This window comes from Mustela erminea, chromosome 14 (genome assembly GCF_009829155.1).
Source record: "Mustela erminea isolate mMusErm1 chromosome 14, mMusErm1.Pri, whole genome shotgun sequence".
Lineage (NCBI taxonomy): Eukaryota > Metazoa > Chordata > Mammalia > Carnivora > Mustelidae > Mustela > Mustela erminea.
In genome coordinates, this window is record NC_045627.1 from 4,716,084 (window position 1) to 4,733,805 (window position 17,722).

Here is a 17,722-nt window from a genome sequence, read left to right on the forward strand (position 1 = left end):
GATTAAGTTTCATTCGTTCAACAAGTTCTTCTTTTTTAAAAGAATTTGTTTACTTGAGACAGAGAGAGAGAGGACACAAGTAGGCAGAGGGAGAAACAGACTCCTCGCTGAGCGTGGAGCCTGACACAGGACTCGATCCCATGATCCTGAGATCACGACCTGAGCTGAAGGCAGGCGCCCAACTGAGTGAGCCACCCATATGCCCTTCATTCAACAAATTCTTACCAAGCAACTTCTAGGCAGTCCCTGATGTGCTAATGTATTTTTAGAGCCAAAGAGTGCAGTTAAATGACATCAGAGCTAAACTTCCTAGACATGAAAACAAACTTTGTTTCAATTCCTGATTTAACCCAAATACAATCGACCCACCGAAACTGAATCATGCCACGAATAAGTTATAAGATCCGTTCTTACAGTATTTTCTATAAATAAGTCACCCACCTGCACTCAGAAACCTGAGCTCAGCTTACCTCGCTGGCTTATTTATAATGAACACAGTGGACACCGGTTTCCATTAAGATTTTGCCTAGCAAGCAATAAAGGTGTGTGGAAGAGTTTCCAAGTTTTATAAGAAAAAACTGCAATACAACTATGCAGAAATATTCCCTTTCCAAGGCCAACTACTTCCAAATGATGAAAAAGCGTCCAAAATTATTCATGCCACTGAAGAAAAAAAAAGAAAATTCCAACGATGCTTTGCCAATTCCAAGTGCACGAAGCCCATCGGCGGGCTGAGCTCCAGTCTGGAGGGCAGAGGGAGGACTCACCTGCTGTCTGTTGTTGGGCATGTAGGGTAGCATGGTGGACACGTGGAACATGACTTCGTAGTCTTTGTATGTGGTATAGAGGGAGTGAGTTCCTGTAGAATCAGCTGGAAACAGAGGTGGAGGACAAACACAAGTCAGGCAACTGCAAAAGTGAGCAACGTGATACTCGCAAAGTTGTCCTTCCGAAGGCAATTTGTTAGCCAACGACAGACCACCCAACTATCGGCCACCGTGTGTCTTGGTGGCTACTCTGCTCTCTCGCAGTGCAGCCTTCCAGCCACTTTCCAACCCACATCTGTGGCCTGAATGCTCAGGCGTCTCCTCATCTGCTCTCTCTCCCTATGCCTCCCACGCCCGTCCCTCAACATGCTCGCTTTTGTCATACTGACTTCGAGGACTTGCCATGGATGGGACAGAGCACGGGTGAGCAGAGGAGGCCAGATGCCAGAGGTACAACTGGAGGCAGGTGTGGGTGCCCTTATTTGAAGGGTACGAGCTAACCAGCAGCTCTCCTTGCCCCGCCCTTGAGTGTGTGTTTACAGTTCACTCCGAAGAGGTTCTTGGGCACCCGATCATCCAGAACTCAACAACACGGAACGGGACTGACTTAATATGGAAATGAGAACCAAAAATGTTCAAGACTTCTTTCCCTGAACGATGTAATTAATTTTCTTCTCTTTGCAGCAGGCAATGCAATGATGCAGTCAGATGATTAAGAATGAAGGTGATCTCTTACTGTACATTATGTGCTGACACATGTGTAAAACGATGACATCTGAACCCCCTCAATCACACAGCTATTCACCTTCTGAAAAGCAGAATGATTCTTTGCAAATTCAAAATCCATCTGTATTATCAACAGATTACCTGAGACTGAGAGTTTCAGGCACCTGAACCAACACGGTGATTATAAAACACTTACATGATAATCTTAGGGTGGAATTTTGAACCACTTTGCATATGGATAAATAAAGGCAAAAAGATGCATAGAAAGTAGGATGTGAGCAGAATTCAGGACTGCCTTTCTCCGGCTTTGACCAACATATAAGTTTGTCTACTTTTTAACAAGAAACAATGTTATTCAAGGTCATTTAAAACCAAATTCATTCCATTGTGTTTATTGGGGAAACTCTAAGTAATCATCTTGGGTTTACTTTTTTTTTTCTTTTTTTTTTAAGATTTTATCTATTTGACATAGAGAGAGATCACAAGTAGGTAGAGAGGTAGGCAGAGAGAGAGGGGGAAGCAGGCTCCCTGCTGAGCAGAGAGTCCGATGTGGGGCTCGATCCCAAGACCCTGAGATCATGACCTGAGCTGAAGGCACAGGCTTAATCCACTGAGCCACCCAGGTGCCCTACTTTTTTTTTTTTTTAAGTACTTTTTTTTTTTTTTTTTTTTAAAGTAAGTTCTATGCCCAGCATGGAGCCCAATGTGGGGCTTGAACTCACGACCCTGAGATTAAGATCTGAGCTGAGCTCAAGAGTTAGATGCTTCACTGACTGAGCTACCCCGGTGCCTCTCATTTTTAAATCTAAATATTTTAATTTTACTTTAAAAACATTACAACATTCAGCCTTCATGGCCCTTTATGATCTTCCTTCTGAATCCTACAGTTTTTCTTTTGAATATTCATTCTAAATCAGTAACGGTCCTGAAAATTTTCTAAAAAAAAAAAAAATACAACATCCAGTTTTGCAGATTCTGAAAAGGTATTCAGAGCATACAATTTAATAAAAAAAGGGAAGCACTTAAAATGTTTACATGCAGATATTAACAAATCAACCTGTAGATGGTAAGAGAGGATATTCATCCGATAAGCTGTTTATTAACCAGTCCCCAAACAAAGCAATTATCTCTTTTAACTATATATTAAGTACATATTTCTTATTTTTTTTTTGAAGGGCTTCTTGGAAAGTAATGGTCTATTTCAAGTGTCTTGGTTGAAGACAGAGAATGTGGCTTTGGAAGGGAATAATGATCATCTTCTTTCACAAAGAGCTGACTTGTTAATAACAACATGAAGGTCAGGGGCTGAAATGGCCCAGCACATTCAACAGTTCTCGTCCCAACACCCTGCTCTGTGGCTGGTTAGAATTCAGTGAGAGAAATCCTTATAGATAGCTAGTAGTGTAGTCAACAGGTTTAAGCTTCGGGAAATTGCAGTGAAAGAACAAAGATGCATTTTGGGGAGAAACACTTCTTTTTTTTCCTAAAAATTCATTTATTTGAGAAAGAGAGAGAGAGAAAGGGAGAGTGAGAGGGAGAAGCAGACTCTCTGCTGAGCAGAGCTCGATGCGAGGCTCAATCCCAGGACCCTGAAATCATGACCTGAGACGAAGGCAGACGCTTAACCGACTGAGCCACCCAGGCGCTGCTGCAGGGAGAAAACACTTAAAAAAATACGATCATAATTTGTCTATCCCAAACAGTACTACAAGATGGGTTTCTGAAATTAAATATTCTGAAAGCTTTCATCTCAAACGTCAGTATGGTAATGGGGAAGGTGAACTGACAGACTTGCTCAAGGGTCTGCTGCAAATATCCCTATGGGCAAAGAGGCGTAGGCCATCATGGAAGTCCCCAGTTGTCACCTCTGCACGCAGACCCAAGAGGGGCTGTGTTTGGCCTGGGGTCTGTAAGTCCTCTTTGGTGAGCCATCCAGTGATCTTAGTGGTTCCTGTCCCCTCTGTTCTGGCTTCATTTCACTCTGTACTTAAAACAGAAAGAACCAATTTTCAAGCCAGAAGGGACAACCCTGTACATTTTCCCTGGGGCTCAGATCGACCAAGGTCCAGTGGGAGGACAGAGTAAAGACTATCATACCACCCTCCTGAATTTAAGAGGGATGGTTTTGTGTGTGTGTGTGTGTGTGTGTGTGTGTGTGTGTTCTAGCAAAGACATAATTTCATTTGAGCATTTCATGAAACAGAATTCTCGGAACCTTCCTATCTACTACAGCGACGTCTCAGACATCTCGCAGAACACCTTGCCTTGCTCATAAAAATAACTCAGATTTGTTGATGATGAGAATCAAGGTGTCGAAATCTCGTCCTCAGGTTATCATTTCCTTGAGCGAAGGGGCTAAGTATGGCATTTGTAATGGATCAGAGACATGTATCTCCTGGGTCATAAAAATTCAAAGCTGACGGCAATGCTGCCACGTAGGGAAGTATTTATATTATCTGTGTTGCAGTGTTATGGAACGTACAGATCGGAAGTTCTTATGTTTCCTCAATCCACCCCACCGAAGACAGACGACAGGCAGGCATAATTATGACTCCATGCCAGCAGTGGTGTTCGGGAAGGCTGTCCCTAAGGGCGGCATGCCCACACCGAGGGAGTTTGCAAGGAAAAAGGAAGAAACATCAGAGAAGGTCTCATATGGGGATACCTAGAGTGGGCGTCACAAGCTATTCCCTAGTCTTTACAGATCCGAGGCAAGAGGAATATACACCCAATATAAGAGACAAGATTCCAACCCTGGCGTGTGTGTAGGACATGCAGGGGCCCACCTACGAGGCAACACTGTCTCCAGATCTGATGAGCTGTGTTCGAAATGTAACCTTCACAAAGAGATTAAAAAAAAAAAAAAAAACACCAGATCTGATTGACAGGCACAGAAAGACCAGGCCCCACCCCGATGTATGCAAGTGTGGATGAGGGTCCCAAGTTGAAGGACGCCAGGGACATGGAGCCACGGGACCTCAGATGGCCTCACACGACGCTCCCATGGGGAAGAAGTTCACACTTCACACCCCCGCTGGGAGTGGGCCACCTGCCTTCCCACTTCCACCAACTGTGGGATCTATCCGCTCCCCTTTGATTAGAAGAGGACACAGAGGACTGCTTGATAATAAAGAGTATTTCCCAAAATACACAGAGTTACTCTGCCCGGAATGTTTCAGATACTGACAGCTAAGAGATCTAACAGCATAAAGACAAAGATAAAATATTTAGACTTAACGAGGACCAGAAGGAATAGGATTCTCCAAATAAAGATATGACGGAAATCTGCACATCAAGGGGGGGGTGGGGGGGTTGGTGCACTGAGCCTGTGTTTTAAATCCAGACTCAAGGGGGCCTGAGTAAGGTCACCGGCAAACAACAAGCCACTGTCTCCACTCCCCAGTTAACACCGTGAAACCAGAAATGAATAGAACGAGGCGGAGACCGTGGCACTAGCGAAGGTGCTAATATTCTGTCTTTTAGAAACGAATGCGGTCTCGTCCTTGGTACATCAGAACACGGGTGTGAGAGCAGAGGTGAGGCCAAGAGGAAGAAGGGGATATTAAAAGATTCTTCACAAACACTGGGGAATCTCTCTGCTGGTGTTACAGAAAAGGAACTGACCTTTTGAGCTTCTGCGAAACACATACCTCTTGAGAAATGTGCTGCCTTTGCTCACCTGAGGAAATTTCAACTCTATCCCAAGTGAGCCTGGCGAGGCTGCTGCTGGGGTCAAGAACGGGGTGGGGGGTGCTTGCTCACTCAGATTTATGTGGTATGCCTACCTTTGGAGAATTAAACTTGCATGCGTGCACAAATAGGAAGCTTACTTTTATTGTCCAGCTGAGCTCGGTATTTGGAAAATCCTTTCAGCCGGACTCGCTGGCCCAGAAGATCAAGGAATTCTTCAAAAGCTAGTCCCGCCGTCTCATTGTTATACATCTCCTCCTCTGTGCTCTGGCCTGCTTTGCAATAAAGGATCCCGATCTTGTGCTGAAAGCTCAGCTGAAATGGGGGAGAAATAGAATTACTTGGCAAAGAGCATCAGACAAGCTAGCTTCCAGTAAAATTAAAACAGTACGCGTGCCTGGACAATTCCCATAAGCAAATGAGCAAAAGAGGAAGGGACTGTCATTGTGCAAAGTGCTGCAGATCTCTAACAAACCCAGAAACCCCCATATATGGTGGGGGACATGGCAGAAACCATAAGAAACAGAATGGACAGCCACGCTGCATAGGATCCATCAGGTTTGCAGGACAGACAGACAGCCTTGGCTATCTACTTAAAAATACAACTGTGGAAGTTCGTAATCTTACACCTTCTGCACAGTATAGACAGTCCTCTTCCAAGTCAGAAGGAAAAACAAAGCCACAAACTTTTAAGTTCTTCCCTCTCCGGTTCCTGACGCTTTTGTTGTTGTTCTTTGACATTCACAAAAATATGAAAGATGGTAATGAACAAACAAATCAAACGAAGGTCCGGTAGGGGAGGAACCCCCGGGGGAACTGGGATCTATGTACAACACAGAATGATGTTTCGTGTCCATGAAAGTAACTTTGGCTATAAAATTACAGTCGTTTCTGTATTTCTGACAGTCTTGCAAAGAAACCATCTGCTAAATACACAACAGACCATAAAGAATTTTAAAAGCCACTGAAGAGTTCCTGCCGTAATTCTAACTCACAATCAATCTCTTATCGCACTGGAAGCGATGGGGCTGCTTTCTCCCAAGGCCTGGGAGACACTGGATCCAGCTGTACAGCTTTCCTCCTGTTTCCAAAGAGAAACTACTTCTCCCTCCTGAAATCAGGGCACTTAATCTCACTACCAGCAATCTGAGCCTCCCCAAACTGACAGATTATCAGACATCACCGATTTCCTAAAGGCATCAATCCATAACACTGCTCGCTTTCATTATCAAGCCATAAAACCAAGCCTTTAATCAGAATTCATAGCTGACTACCAGTAAAATAAGGCAGAACAATGTTCATGTCCCTTGAGTGGCAGAGTGGTAGGAGCTGTCTTACCTGTGTTACCTAATGACAACATATGATCCGAGAAAGGGAGGAAGCCACCTGCCCAGGCCATCCTGCACACTGTAGGAAGCATCTTGGTAAACGTTAGGATACATTTACAGTCAAACAGAAAGCCAGCCACCCCGGCATTCTGAATGTCATCAACCTGGACCAGATATTATTGGGGGTTGGGGGGAGGATATGGGGAAGCATCATCTGTTTGCAACCTGACTAAAAGAGCTCTTATGGTGACGGACCCCACAGCATGGTGGACAGTGCACGGCCTGGGTTCCTGTCAGACCCTACAACCTTCAGCTGCATGGTGAATACAATGATTTGTGCCCCAAGGGTGGGGACAGGAACTAACCGATAGCTAGTATGATGAATTCTATTGAACTAGTTCTTTGGGAGGGTTAAGTAGAGAAACTCTTCCCTTCTTCTAGAGACTGAAGGGAAAAACATTTCTGATGAACTCGACTCTCCAAATAATGAGAAACCCAATTTACTGCAATGAGACCATCATCTAGAAAATATATGGAGTGTACTAAAAGTGCCCAGTATTACTTCATTAGAAACACTCATTGTTCCGGAGTGACTCAGAAGACATTTCAGGATGTTAAAGCCACTCGGGAAACAGAGGACTAGCAATTATCCCCACAGATGTGGGTGATCTCAGCGACTGTCGGGATCCATACTGATCCTCTAACAAGGCCTTCCCATCCCGGATATCAGGTTAGCTCGGTGACTCCTCGGCCGTAGGAAGAGGATTTCCACGGTCTCCCGCTATTCAGCCCGAGCCAAAACGAGGGCCCTCTGGAGAGGCCGCGGACTGGTTGGCGGTAGCGCACGTAAGCTCAGCGTCCCACGGGCCCGCATGCCCGTGCAGCCTGGCACCCACCACCTTGCCTGCACCCACAGACTGCCACGCTGCCATCCACATCCCTGGAGCTCCATCCGGTCCGTCTGTCTGCTCCTCCTGCACCTGCTGCTCATGCCAGGGCTCCTGTCAGCGCCCAATGCATCAATGCCATCTGGCCACCGAGTCTGCACTAATGCCCCCTGGCTACTCCTACAGCCTGCCCTGGTCTGCCCTGGCGTCTCCAGCGGGAGAACCCTTTCTCTTCCCACAGCCACGCCTATGGGAAGAGGCCTGGAGCAAAGCTGTATGGGGCTGCACGGTTTGGGCCAGTATGGCGTCCTGCCCATTAAGCAGAGCGCTCACCAGATGGGCACAATTTCTTTCTGTGACTCCTGAGTTTTCTGGACTTGATATTCCTAGTGGACTCCTATTCAGGCAAAGGCCAAACACCCAGAGAACTGGGCTCCCCCAGGCCTACTTTGCTGGCTGTGGTGCCATCCGCTCCACATCCTTCTTCCCAGCCATCGGACAAAGCAGCCAGGGTCTAGACCCTGAGTGTGGACAGGATCTGTGTTCCCTCCAAAAAGCCCCAGGCCCATGAAAATTAGGGAATGTGACTCCAGCAGATTTCAAAGCCACCACATGTTCATGACAGCCATCAGAGCTCTGCTGCAGTGACAAGGTCCTGTGGCAGGTACATGGCATGTCTGAGCATCACACGCGTTTACTGGGAGGAGACCACAGAACGGACGATCTCTAGGGTCTCAGAACTAGCAGCTGGGGTGGGCTTGCTACGACAGCTGCCGTTCTGCTCAAACTAACAGAATGAAACATGGGGAAGAGAATTCTCTGACTTGATTCTCTTACAAACCTCATGAAAACAACTAGAACCTAGTATCAACTGTCACTCCTCCTGCACTGTATCACAAAGCTAGCAGCACACCCCGCAGTTAACTGCGGCACAAAACAAAGGGGAGACCCCAGCTCCCAAGTACTAAAACTCCCAATTCTTTCAGAAGAGGGTTTGTCTCCAAGCCCTCCAGAACTCGGGCCACCCCCTGATCTCTTACCCTCCCCCTGACCTTGGTTTAACTGCTCTGAACCATAGCCAGTCCCACAGTCCTGGGGGAGCTGGCCGGGTTCTTGGGCATCAGTACTGTCAGAAACCAGAAATACCCACTTGTTGAAATTGCAAACTGCAACAGTGCGGAGAGCTGGACATACAGACAGGCCGCACAGACAGAAAACCCAGCACACCAGGTCTCTTTGGCTTGCTGGGATAGGACGACAACCGACTGATCCATTCCCAAGGGCAGAAGCCCTGTGCTCATCAACAAGGATTTAAATTTAAGTGAGGGTGACAAAATTAACAAAGCCCCAGAAATGCCTTGCAAATAAACTGGAATGTGTAGGGAGGCCCTTCCTTCTAGTGTTTTCTCTGGACTCGGTCTATCCCTGGCAAGCACTCAGTCTTATTTATTTAGATCATCTCTTCAGACCTGCGTGACTTTGCCCAAAGCAAGCCTGGTATGCAAGCAGACGTATTTACCCAGGGTGAGGGGGGACAAGAGGAAAGCCGGCCTGAGAACAAATTAATCATTCTGCCAAAGACGCCATGATATTCTCAGAGCGAGCGGCCACAATTTATCTGATTTTTTAAAATGTCAACCTAAATAATGGTATAAAGTCATCTATGATATAAATTAGGAGAGTGTTTTAAAACAGGAAAAAGGGGATTTTTGAGAGGTTGAGAAATGAATTTTTGTAGATAAAGTAACAAAATTTCAGAGTCTCAATTACTTCCCTTGTCATTCTCCACGGAGGGGAGTCTTTCTGCTCAAAACTTAAAGGATGTGGCGCATGGACTTAGAGAATGAACTTCAAGAATGAGATGCGTGATCTGAGTACCTAATGCAGCCCTTGCTACGAACCTACGTCCCGGACAGCAGATGTACTCAGTGACCGGGTCGGACTCAGGCAGCTACAGACCCCATGGAAGCAGCACATGAAAATATATCCTTCAGTATTTTTTTTTCTAAGATTGAAACCCACTAAGAACAGTGCCCGAAAACTGGCCCAGCCCATTCCTGTGCAGATTCGCTGGTTAAAAGCTGAATCAAAAGAGTACTATCTGGAACACAGTCTCAAACACTCTTAAAGCTTAGTGGCAACTTTTAAGGATCCTTTAAAAATGAGCATGTTTAAAAAAAGCAAAAAAAAAAAAAGCCATCCAATCTCTCTTCAGAATGAAGATAAATGGTATCTCTTCCTCATGTAATATGGGAGTCAGACACCATCAGGAGGTATGGGGAAGTGACAAGGCCATAGGGCACACCACCAGGAAAGCAGACCAGAGTCAAACACACACACTTGCCAAAGAAAAACCACACGAAATTCAACTAGAGCTAAACGATGCGATGGTTCGCTTAAAAGCAGAACCCAATTTTCAGAGCATTAACTTTGACATCAAACTGTAAAAAAAGGTGTTCATTTAAAAGCATTTAAACTCTCCATTAAAAAAAAGAAAAAAAAAGGCCTGCCATAGCTTCTGGGCCTATTCTGCTCACTGAATATCCAAAATCCTTGCTTTGTTTCGGGAGAAGACAGTCAGTGGTTGCTGCTATGATGTCTCTGGGGCCGAGGGCGTTGGGGTGCAGGCCTGCAGACCAGGGGCCGTCTGTGGGATTTTCCACAGCAGCCTGAGGGGACCAGCTACCTTAGCCACCATGCTGAACAGCAAGTCCAGCCATAGATTTTAAAGGGGAACGATATACTCTAGCAACATAAAGGGACACAGAACTACCACATTCTCCCGTGACTAGAAATAGAAAAATAAGCATGACCATAAGATATGAAAATAAGTGTGGTTCTTTTCATCAAGACCGTTTGCTCCTAGAGTAACTGGACCAACACCGACACGTCCTTCCTACCCTCCCTGATAGCGGGTTTCTCCTCACCCACTTCACGGACGTCTCGCACATTTACCTTACCAGTCACGACCATGGTCCAGCCGTCCAGGGTATCACACAGTCTTACAGGTCAACTGCTCTAGGGGAGAGCTCTGGTTTGGTTAGAATGCCAGCCTTCCTTCTTGAGACAGACAGATCGCAGGACTATTCACTCTGAGTGTTAGGGTGCCCTCTTCCTTTGGCTAATCACGCAGCATTAATGTCTTAGACAAATTACTATTTCATCACTTTGAGAACTCTGCCATCTGAGTATCAAAAACCATCAATCTACCACATTGGTGTTACTAGGTCAACCAAGAAATACCTCCTATTCTCCCTAAAACAGGCAAAGGAAATTTCCTTAGAAAATTCTGGAAAGATACATGAATATTATCTTTTTGGGTTTTTTGAAAGCAGACTTTTAACAGCAAATTTGCTCATCTGAACTAAGTTACATACACTGGGGTGCTTACCTCTTAGGTTCCTGCTACGAGTTATCTCATATTTGACACTTAAAAGACCTCTTTCCACCATCTGGGCCACTGTCCCTATCCTGTCCAACATTACTTCTCTCCGAGACAATGTCAATAGTCCATGACTGTACTCCAGGCTATCATCAGCCTTTATCCTCACCAGCCTGTCTCATTCCCTTCCAGCAGGATAATCTTTCTAGAATACAGCTCTGATTGTGTCTGGTCCTACCATAAAGCTTCAGTGGCTTTCTACTTGCCTCCTGAATCACGTGCAAACTCAGCCTAGCTTTTAAGGTCTTATATTATAGGTTGTAGCTCAACATACTTTTTTTTTTTTTTTTTTCCCAACTACAACTTCCCAGGATGTGCCCTTGTCTTATAAAGAAACTCATCACAGTTCCCAAAGCAGTCAACTGCTCCCATCCACCTCCTGGAATTCGACCCAAGTAGCAGTTACAAGGCCACCTTCTTCAGGAGTTGTGCCATCAGACGTTACTTCTTTTCCCAAAGCACTCACTGCACTTAAACCTCCTCACGATCCGCTGCCACCCTCTGCCCTGCAGAGGTCTTTGTGCTCTTGGTCTTACTATTCCTCTGGGGCGAGGGGTGACTTCTTAGCCTCAGTCTCCCCAATGCACGCTGTCCATTTCCCACCTGTTAGCATCAATGCCTCGTATACAGTGAGGCAAGGACAAATGTTAGTTCAGGAAAGACCCAATGTGAGTTTTTTAAACCCTGGAAAAAAATACCACTGATCTTGAATAGTCATGAATCAGCTGGGCTCTTTACCAAAACCTTGGTAAAAACAACATAGGTCACAACTCAGCAGGAGGGGTACTACACTAGACAGCCATCGTGTTTCCTAGGAGCAGTCAGAGAAAAAAAAAAATGCATTAAAAATAAATGATCCCCAAAGAAAGATGGATGGGAAAATTCCAAAATGTTTTGAAACACACACATACTCGGACCCAAACGGAGACGCTCGCATTGTACACACCCCTTGCTCATCCAGCTTGAGCAGCTGCTCCGAGACCTTGGGTGAATTCGGAGCCTGTCTCAGGCACTGGATGCTCAGCTCCGGGATGACGTACTCCAGAACCTCTTTGAGAGGTAGTCCCCGCGCGGTCCCATGCCTGGCGGTAGAAGGTATGGCGTCTTCTAGAATTGCTCCTCGCAGGGTTGTTAGCTGTGAGGGGTGAGGGGGGAAAAACAGAAGATTCCAGAACATCACAGAAGAGTTCTTGTTTACTCCTGGTTACTTCCTGAAAGCTAGATTTTTTAGTTGTCTTCCAAGAGGGGGAAAGGTCAGTCTCTTTTCTGAGTGGGCAAAAGTGACTACAGCTTTCCATGGGTAGAAGCAAAATCAATACTCCCAGAGCCTTTAAACAACAAAAGGGCCCGGGGCTCAGGGATAAGCTGGGAGGGGTTGAGAGAGTCAGGGAGTGTGCCTGTGATGCTGCGGAGAGGCTGGAGATCCCCGGGCTGGGCCTGGATCCCCGCACTGCCCTCCCTGTATCTTCCTCCCACCGCTCCCTTCTCTGTTCCTGTTGCCCTGTGTTCTGTACCAACTTCTGTCCTTTCCTTTCTCTTCTCCTACTTCACTTTCCACTGCTGACGGGTCCTGCAGCTGGACGGGGATATCCAGTAACCCCCACAGGCACGGGGATTCAGGCCTCAGAAGATCATTTACTACCGAATGTTGCCTTGTAAGTGTGATAAGTCCTCGTGCTCACTTCGGCAGCACATACCCTAAAAAAAAGTGATATGTCCTCAAACGCGTGAGGACGGCACAGGAGCGCCATTCTGACACTCGCTCCGGAGAGGAAACCATTGCAGCACTGCAAATCAGGGGACCCAGCTCTGACTCCCCACCCCGACTCTGGGAAGAGAACTGTTAGCGGACAAGAGAATCGGGGTAAGGCCTGTGGCAACGACGTGAGCTGTGTGCACCACGTTCGAGAACACCACCGCCCCGCAGAGGCCTGTGCAATGAGGAGAACATTCTCTCAGCAGCCGCACCGGCTGACACAGGAGCCACAGGCTCTGTGTGGTTACTGGGCACTTGACACGTGACCAGCAGGCCTGAGGAACTGTATTTTGAATTTCATTTAATTACTTCAAATAGTCACAAGTGGCTAGCGGCCACTAAATTGGACAGCCCAGGCCTGTAACTTGCGACAAGTCAGGGGCTTTATCTCTCATGTACCCAGCATAGAGCCCCATCACGGGAGCACCTGGCCAGCCACGCCGCGGGACACAGGCTCACGCACACACAAGGGGTGAGCGAAGAGCTCCCTTTCCTCTCGCTGATCTGGAAGGAGCCAACCAACACATGCGTGCTGGAATGCTTGCCAAATACACCCCGCCCCGACATTACAACGGGTCAAGAGAATAAAACCCGAAACACGGGCCTTCTTTGTAATCAGCGTCTCTACCTATATTGTTCCGTTTGTACAACACTCCCAGTTTTTACTCCAACCAAGGCAAGAGCGGCACTAAGCTGGGACCTCGAAATAATGTGGCATGCACAGACAGCCGGCCACGCTCCCCCACTGCGGACCAGCTGATTTCCTGCTTTAGAGCTCGAAGCTGTTTGTCAGCTCTGGCGTGAACAGGCCAGTTCATACATGTCCTCTCTGAGCCCCCAAACCTTCTGGTCTTACCATTGTATCCTTTCTGTCATGTAAGGGGGAAGTAAAGCCATTGCCCCTTAACATCTGTGACAGGGTTTCAAATTTTTATTGGGAATAAAATACTGTAGGTTCTTTCAACGATCTTAAATGCTGTAGTCATTAATATTATACCTTCTCTGAAACAAGCTAGTGCAGTAAAGTCAGAGGCTTCAGCCCAGGACAGCAAGGACACAAGGCAGCCATTACCTCACTTGTCCTGAAGGCCACCCGGTAGTTGAACTGGGACCCCTCTTTCTCCTTGGCGTCTTCTACCTTCTCCCTCCGGATGCTGACAGCCACCGGGCCGAGGTTTTCATCTATTCCAAAGTAGTTCTGGTGCTCTGTAACAGGAGACAGTGGTGGCATCAAAAGAAAGGAACAAAGGACCGGATGGGTGTCTTTTGGCGTCTTGTCCCATCTCTGAAAAAAATACCACGTGGGTCTGGGTACACAATTCCCCAACTGTGTTTGGTCAAAGTGTTTTGTTTCCAAATCGGATGTACTTACACATCTCATCTTCCGTTACTCTCATTCTGCTTGTCCGCAGCTTATGAGCTATAAGAGCTCTTTTGCCCCTGCCCCCCACCCGATCCCTACCTGCCCCTGCTGCCCCCGCATCACTAAAGAGCATCCCCGGAAAGAGTGTGCTGCCATTCCCAAAAACTGTCAAGAGAAAAACCTCGCTCCTTGAAGACCGTTACCGAATGGCTTCCCTCCAGCTGGGAAGGTCACCTTCTCTGACCGAATGTGGGCACTTGGACTAGCCAGGTAAAGCTCACTCCTTCATCATGACGTCACTAATGTACCTAGCCATCTAACACAAAATTTTACAACAGACAGAAAAGGTCATTAGTTGCTGAGGTCGAACTGTATCTACTGATTCTGTAACTTGGTTTACTCTGTTCTCAGCTAATCATGAATTTCACATTAAATCGCTGGCCCCGCAGGGCTCCAACCCACACGGTCTCACTGCAGGAACAGGTTTTGGGGGCCCTCTCGTCCATCTAGCACAGGAATCCCCGAGCACACGGCTCTGAGGGACAGTCAGGAGTCTCATTACACATTCAACAATACGTGCCAGGCACCGTTTTGCAGCCAGGTCACAACCCAGGACAAATTCCCGTTCATGAAGCTAATAGGCGAGCCTGAACTCTGCCAATGACAGGAAGCTCACTGCTTTGGGAGCAATCGCTTCTGGACTGTGGGACCCAAAGCTCCTCCGTCTGCTGAAAGAAGTCAAAACGCTCTCCTCCAACCAAACTTTAAGTGTTGTCTTCTGAAAGGACCCAAACTTAACACTCAGATGTGCTGTGAACACACACAAAATAGAGGAGTCAATGGCCCCAGTGCTTATTCACGCAGCTTACCTATTTTTAGCAGCCCCTTCGTATCAACGATCCACGTGGAGCAGGTGGGAAATCCAACCTCCCAAGGGGCATTCGTTTATTTCTTAATGAACTCCTACCAGGTCAGGTCCCAAAGGTATATACTCATAAAAATGAGCTTTTTTCACCTTCTATGCAGAACCAGACTCATCCCCTTTGACTGTCACCTTAAAAGGTCTGGGTCCATCTTTCCCAACTCTTCATTTTTAGTTAAAAAGAAATAAAATGAATCAGATATTTATAAGCTTGAAGAAAACTGCAGGCACTCTGAAATGCTTTGGTTATGCTAATATTTTCCACCATATTAATTCTGGCCACATTATTCTGGAAGGAATAACAAATGTTATTTAGAAAGAAATCAGGGTGAAAACAGGATCTGCCATCAGCCAGGACAAACATTACCCAAAGCCAATGGTAACTATTCGCTAGATCTCAAAAAGCCATTTACTCCTTCTCTTCTTTACTTTCCAATAATTTACTTCTTAACTCTTGTGACCAAATGAGATTAATACTGTCATTACTTCTCTTTACAGTTGAGGCTACAAGTAGCAGGTGCACTAATTTAGGGGCTGATGGGTGAATGACTGACTTACTATAGTCCTGAGCTTACAGGGTAGGAAACAAGCCTTGGTTTTGGATGGGTAACTGGTCCCCTGGGTAAATTACATGCTAATTAACAGCCAGGTTAACTGTTACAGACAAGAACAACTCTAGTGAAACCAAGCACACATCGTAGAAAACGTAGCAGGTTGAGGAAAGCTGGCCCAGAAGCAGTTATTTGGATTTTAATCAACAGCTTAAAAATAATCAATGAAGGGCACCTGGGTGGCTCAGTGGGTTGAGCCTCTGCCTTCGGCTCAGGTCATGGTCCCGGGGTCTTGGGATCGAGCCCCCCATCAGGCTCTCTGCTCAGCAGGGAGCCTGCTACCTCCCTCTCTCTGTCTTCCTCTCTCTCTGCCTGCCTCTCGGCCTACTTGTGAGCTCTCTCTGTCAAGTAAATAAATACAATTTTTTAAAAAAATTCAATGAAAACAGAGACTTTAAGTTGTCTACTTAAGACTACTAGGCAGATTATCATTTTATTAAAGTTGGTGTTAGTGACTATTAGACCCACAGCATTATACCAGAACCTGTGGAAAATACATCTTAAAACTTAAATCAGTTCAGAATTTCCTTAGTTACAGTCTGTCCTGACAAGAACTTCCCTCTTTATCTCTTTTCTCCTAAGGCAGATGCATTAAGAAAAACATTCAGCAAGTTCACAAAAGCACAACCGGTCTTCCTCAGGCAAAAGCTTCCTCCTCAGACCCCATTTGGACAAGTTACCTGCAATAATGCTAAATCGATTCTCTGGTAGACGTCTGATGACATGAATGCAATGAGCCTCAAATTATTTTAGGGAGGAAAACAGTGACCAAGTCAACAAAATGCTTTCTTGTGGTGAAACCGAGAGTCCAGATTCAGGGCATTGAATTGCTAATTTTTTTTTTTTAGATTTTATTTATTTATTTGAGAGAGAGACAGTGAGAGAGAGCATGAGCGAGGAGAAGGTCAGAGGGAGAAGCAGACTCCCCATGGAGCTGGGAGCCCGATGCGGGACTCGATCCTGGGACTCCGGGATCATGACCTGAGCCGAAGGCAGTCGTCCAACCAACTGAGCCACCCAGGCATCCCTAATTTATTGTTTTTAAGATTTTATTTATTTATTTGACAGAGAGATCACAAGTAGGCAGAGAGGCAGGCAGAGAGAGAGGGGGAAGCAGGCTCCCCGCTGAGCAGAAAGCCTGACTCGGGTCTTGATCCCAGGACCCTGAGATCATGACCTGAGCCGAAGGCAGAGGCTTAACCCACTGAGCCACCCAGGTGCCCCTCGAATTGCTAATTTGAACACGTGACGTGTTCAAACAAGTGTGTGCTCTCCCCGCATCAGCACGTGCTGCAGGCACAGCGGACCGGGGGCAGCTGGGGCTGGTCACAGGGGAATTTTCCATGCTGAGGAAGCTACCCCGCATCTTGACGGTGCTAGTGGTTACACACCGTGTTCATCTGTCAGAACTCTTAGAACTTGACACTTTAAAAAGGGGGAATCTCATTATAGGTGAAGTGTACCTTCATTTTTAAAAAATTGAGGAAGAAAAGGTCAATGAGAGAAAGACCCAGTGGGCCTGGCAAGTAGATGGGTCTCTGGCAAGACAGGAGCCATGAGCGCTGCCCCCAGCCCCGTGGACCATCCCTCCACCCCCGCTGCCACTCGGTGAGGAGAATAGCTGCCCCTCCACTACTGATTCCCCCATTTCCTTATCCGACCTCCACCCCACACTCTGACTCTGGTATGGCAGGCCTGTCTGCCGTGCAGGGCATTGTCGACTTCGGGGAGTGTCTTTTCCCAGTGAGCCGCCTCAGGGCTCTCCTTTGGCGTCTGCTTTGGGGCTGCCCCTCTGGCCTCCCCTCATAACCTGGATGTGTCCCAAGGCTCCGCCATCAGCCCATGGCTGTCTGTTCAGACTCTTGTCTTCCAATCTATCTGAACGTTTGTCTGTCTGTCCTTCCATCCACCCACCCATCTTCTCCTGGAAGTTCCTCAGTGACATCACCCCAAAATCTCTGCACACTCCTCTCCCCAAACTCCCCTAACTCACACATTGGCCCCCACCTGGCATGTCCCTTGCTCTTCTGAGCTTGATGTTCTAACGCATCCTTCTAGGCTCCACACAGACATTGCTTCCACTGACACTACCTGCCTCACCTCCAGATGAGGTGGAATCCTTTAACTTTTATATCCTCAGGGCCTTATTTGATAGGACCTAATAAATTATAAGGGCTTAACAAATTGTACTTGAATTAAGGAACTCAAGTAGGCTCCCTGGGTACTGCAC

At 46.7% G+C, this 17,722-nt stretch overlaps 1 protein-coding gene across 9 annotated transcripts in view; it reads right to left on the reverse strand.

The window, feature by feature from the left end:
* Positions 1 to 17,722, reverse strand: part of SIPA1L2 (signal induced proliferation associated 1 like 2) — a 216,649-nt gene that overhangs the window by 74,541 nt on the left and 124,386 nt on the right. For all 9 annotated transcript variants that reach the window (XM_032313305.1, XM_032313306.1, XM_032313307.1 and 6 more), the window contains 4 exons: positions 13,669 to 13,802; positions 11,787 to 11,975; positions 5,324 to 5,498; positions 768 to 871 (listed from right to left, as the gene is read on the reverse strand). In XM_032313305.1, the coding sequence (XP_032169196.1) occupies positions 768 to 871; positions 5,324 to 5,498; positions 11,787 to 11,975; positions 13,669 to 13,802 (602 nt within the window). The remainder of the gene's footprint in view (positions 1 to 767; positions 872 to 5,323; positions 5,499 to 11,786; positions 11,976 to 13,668; positions 13,803 to 17,722) is intronic.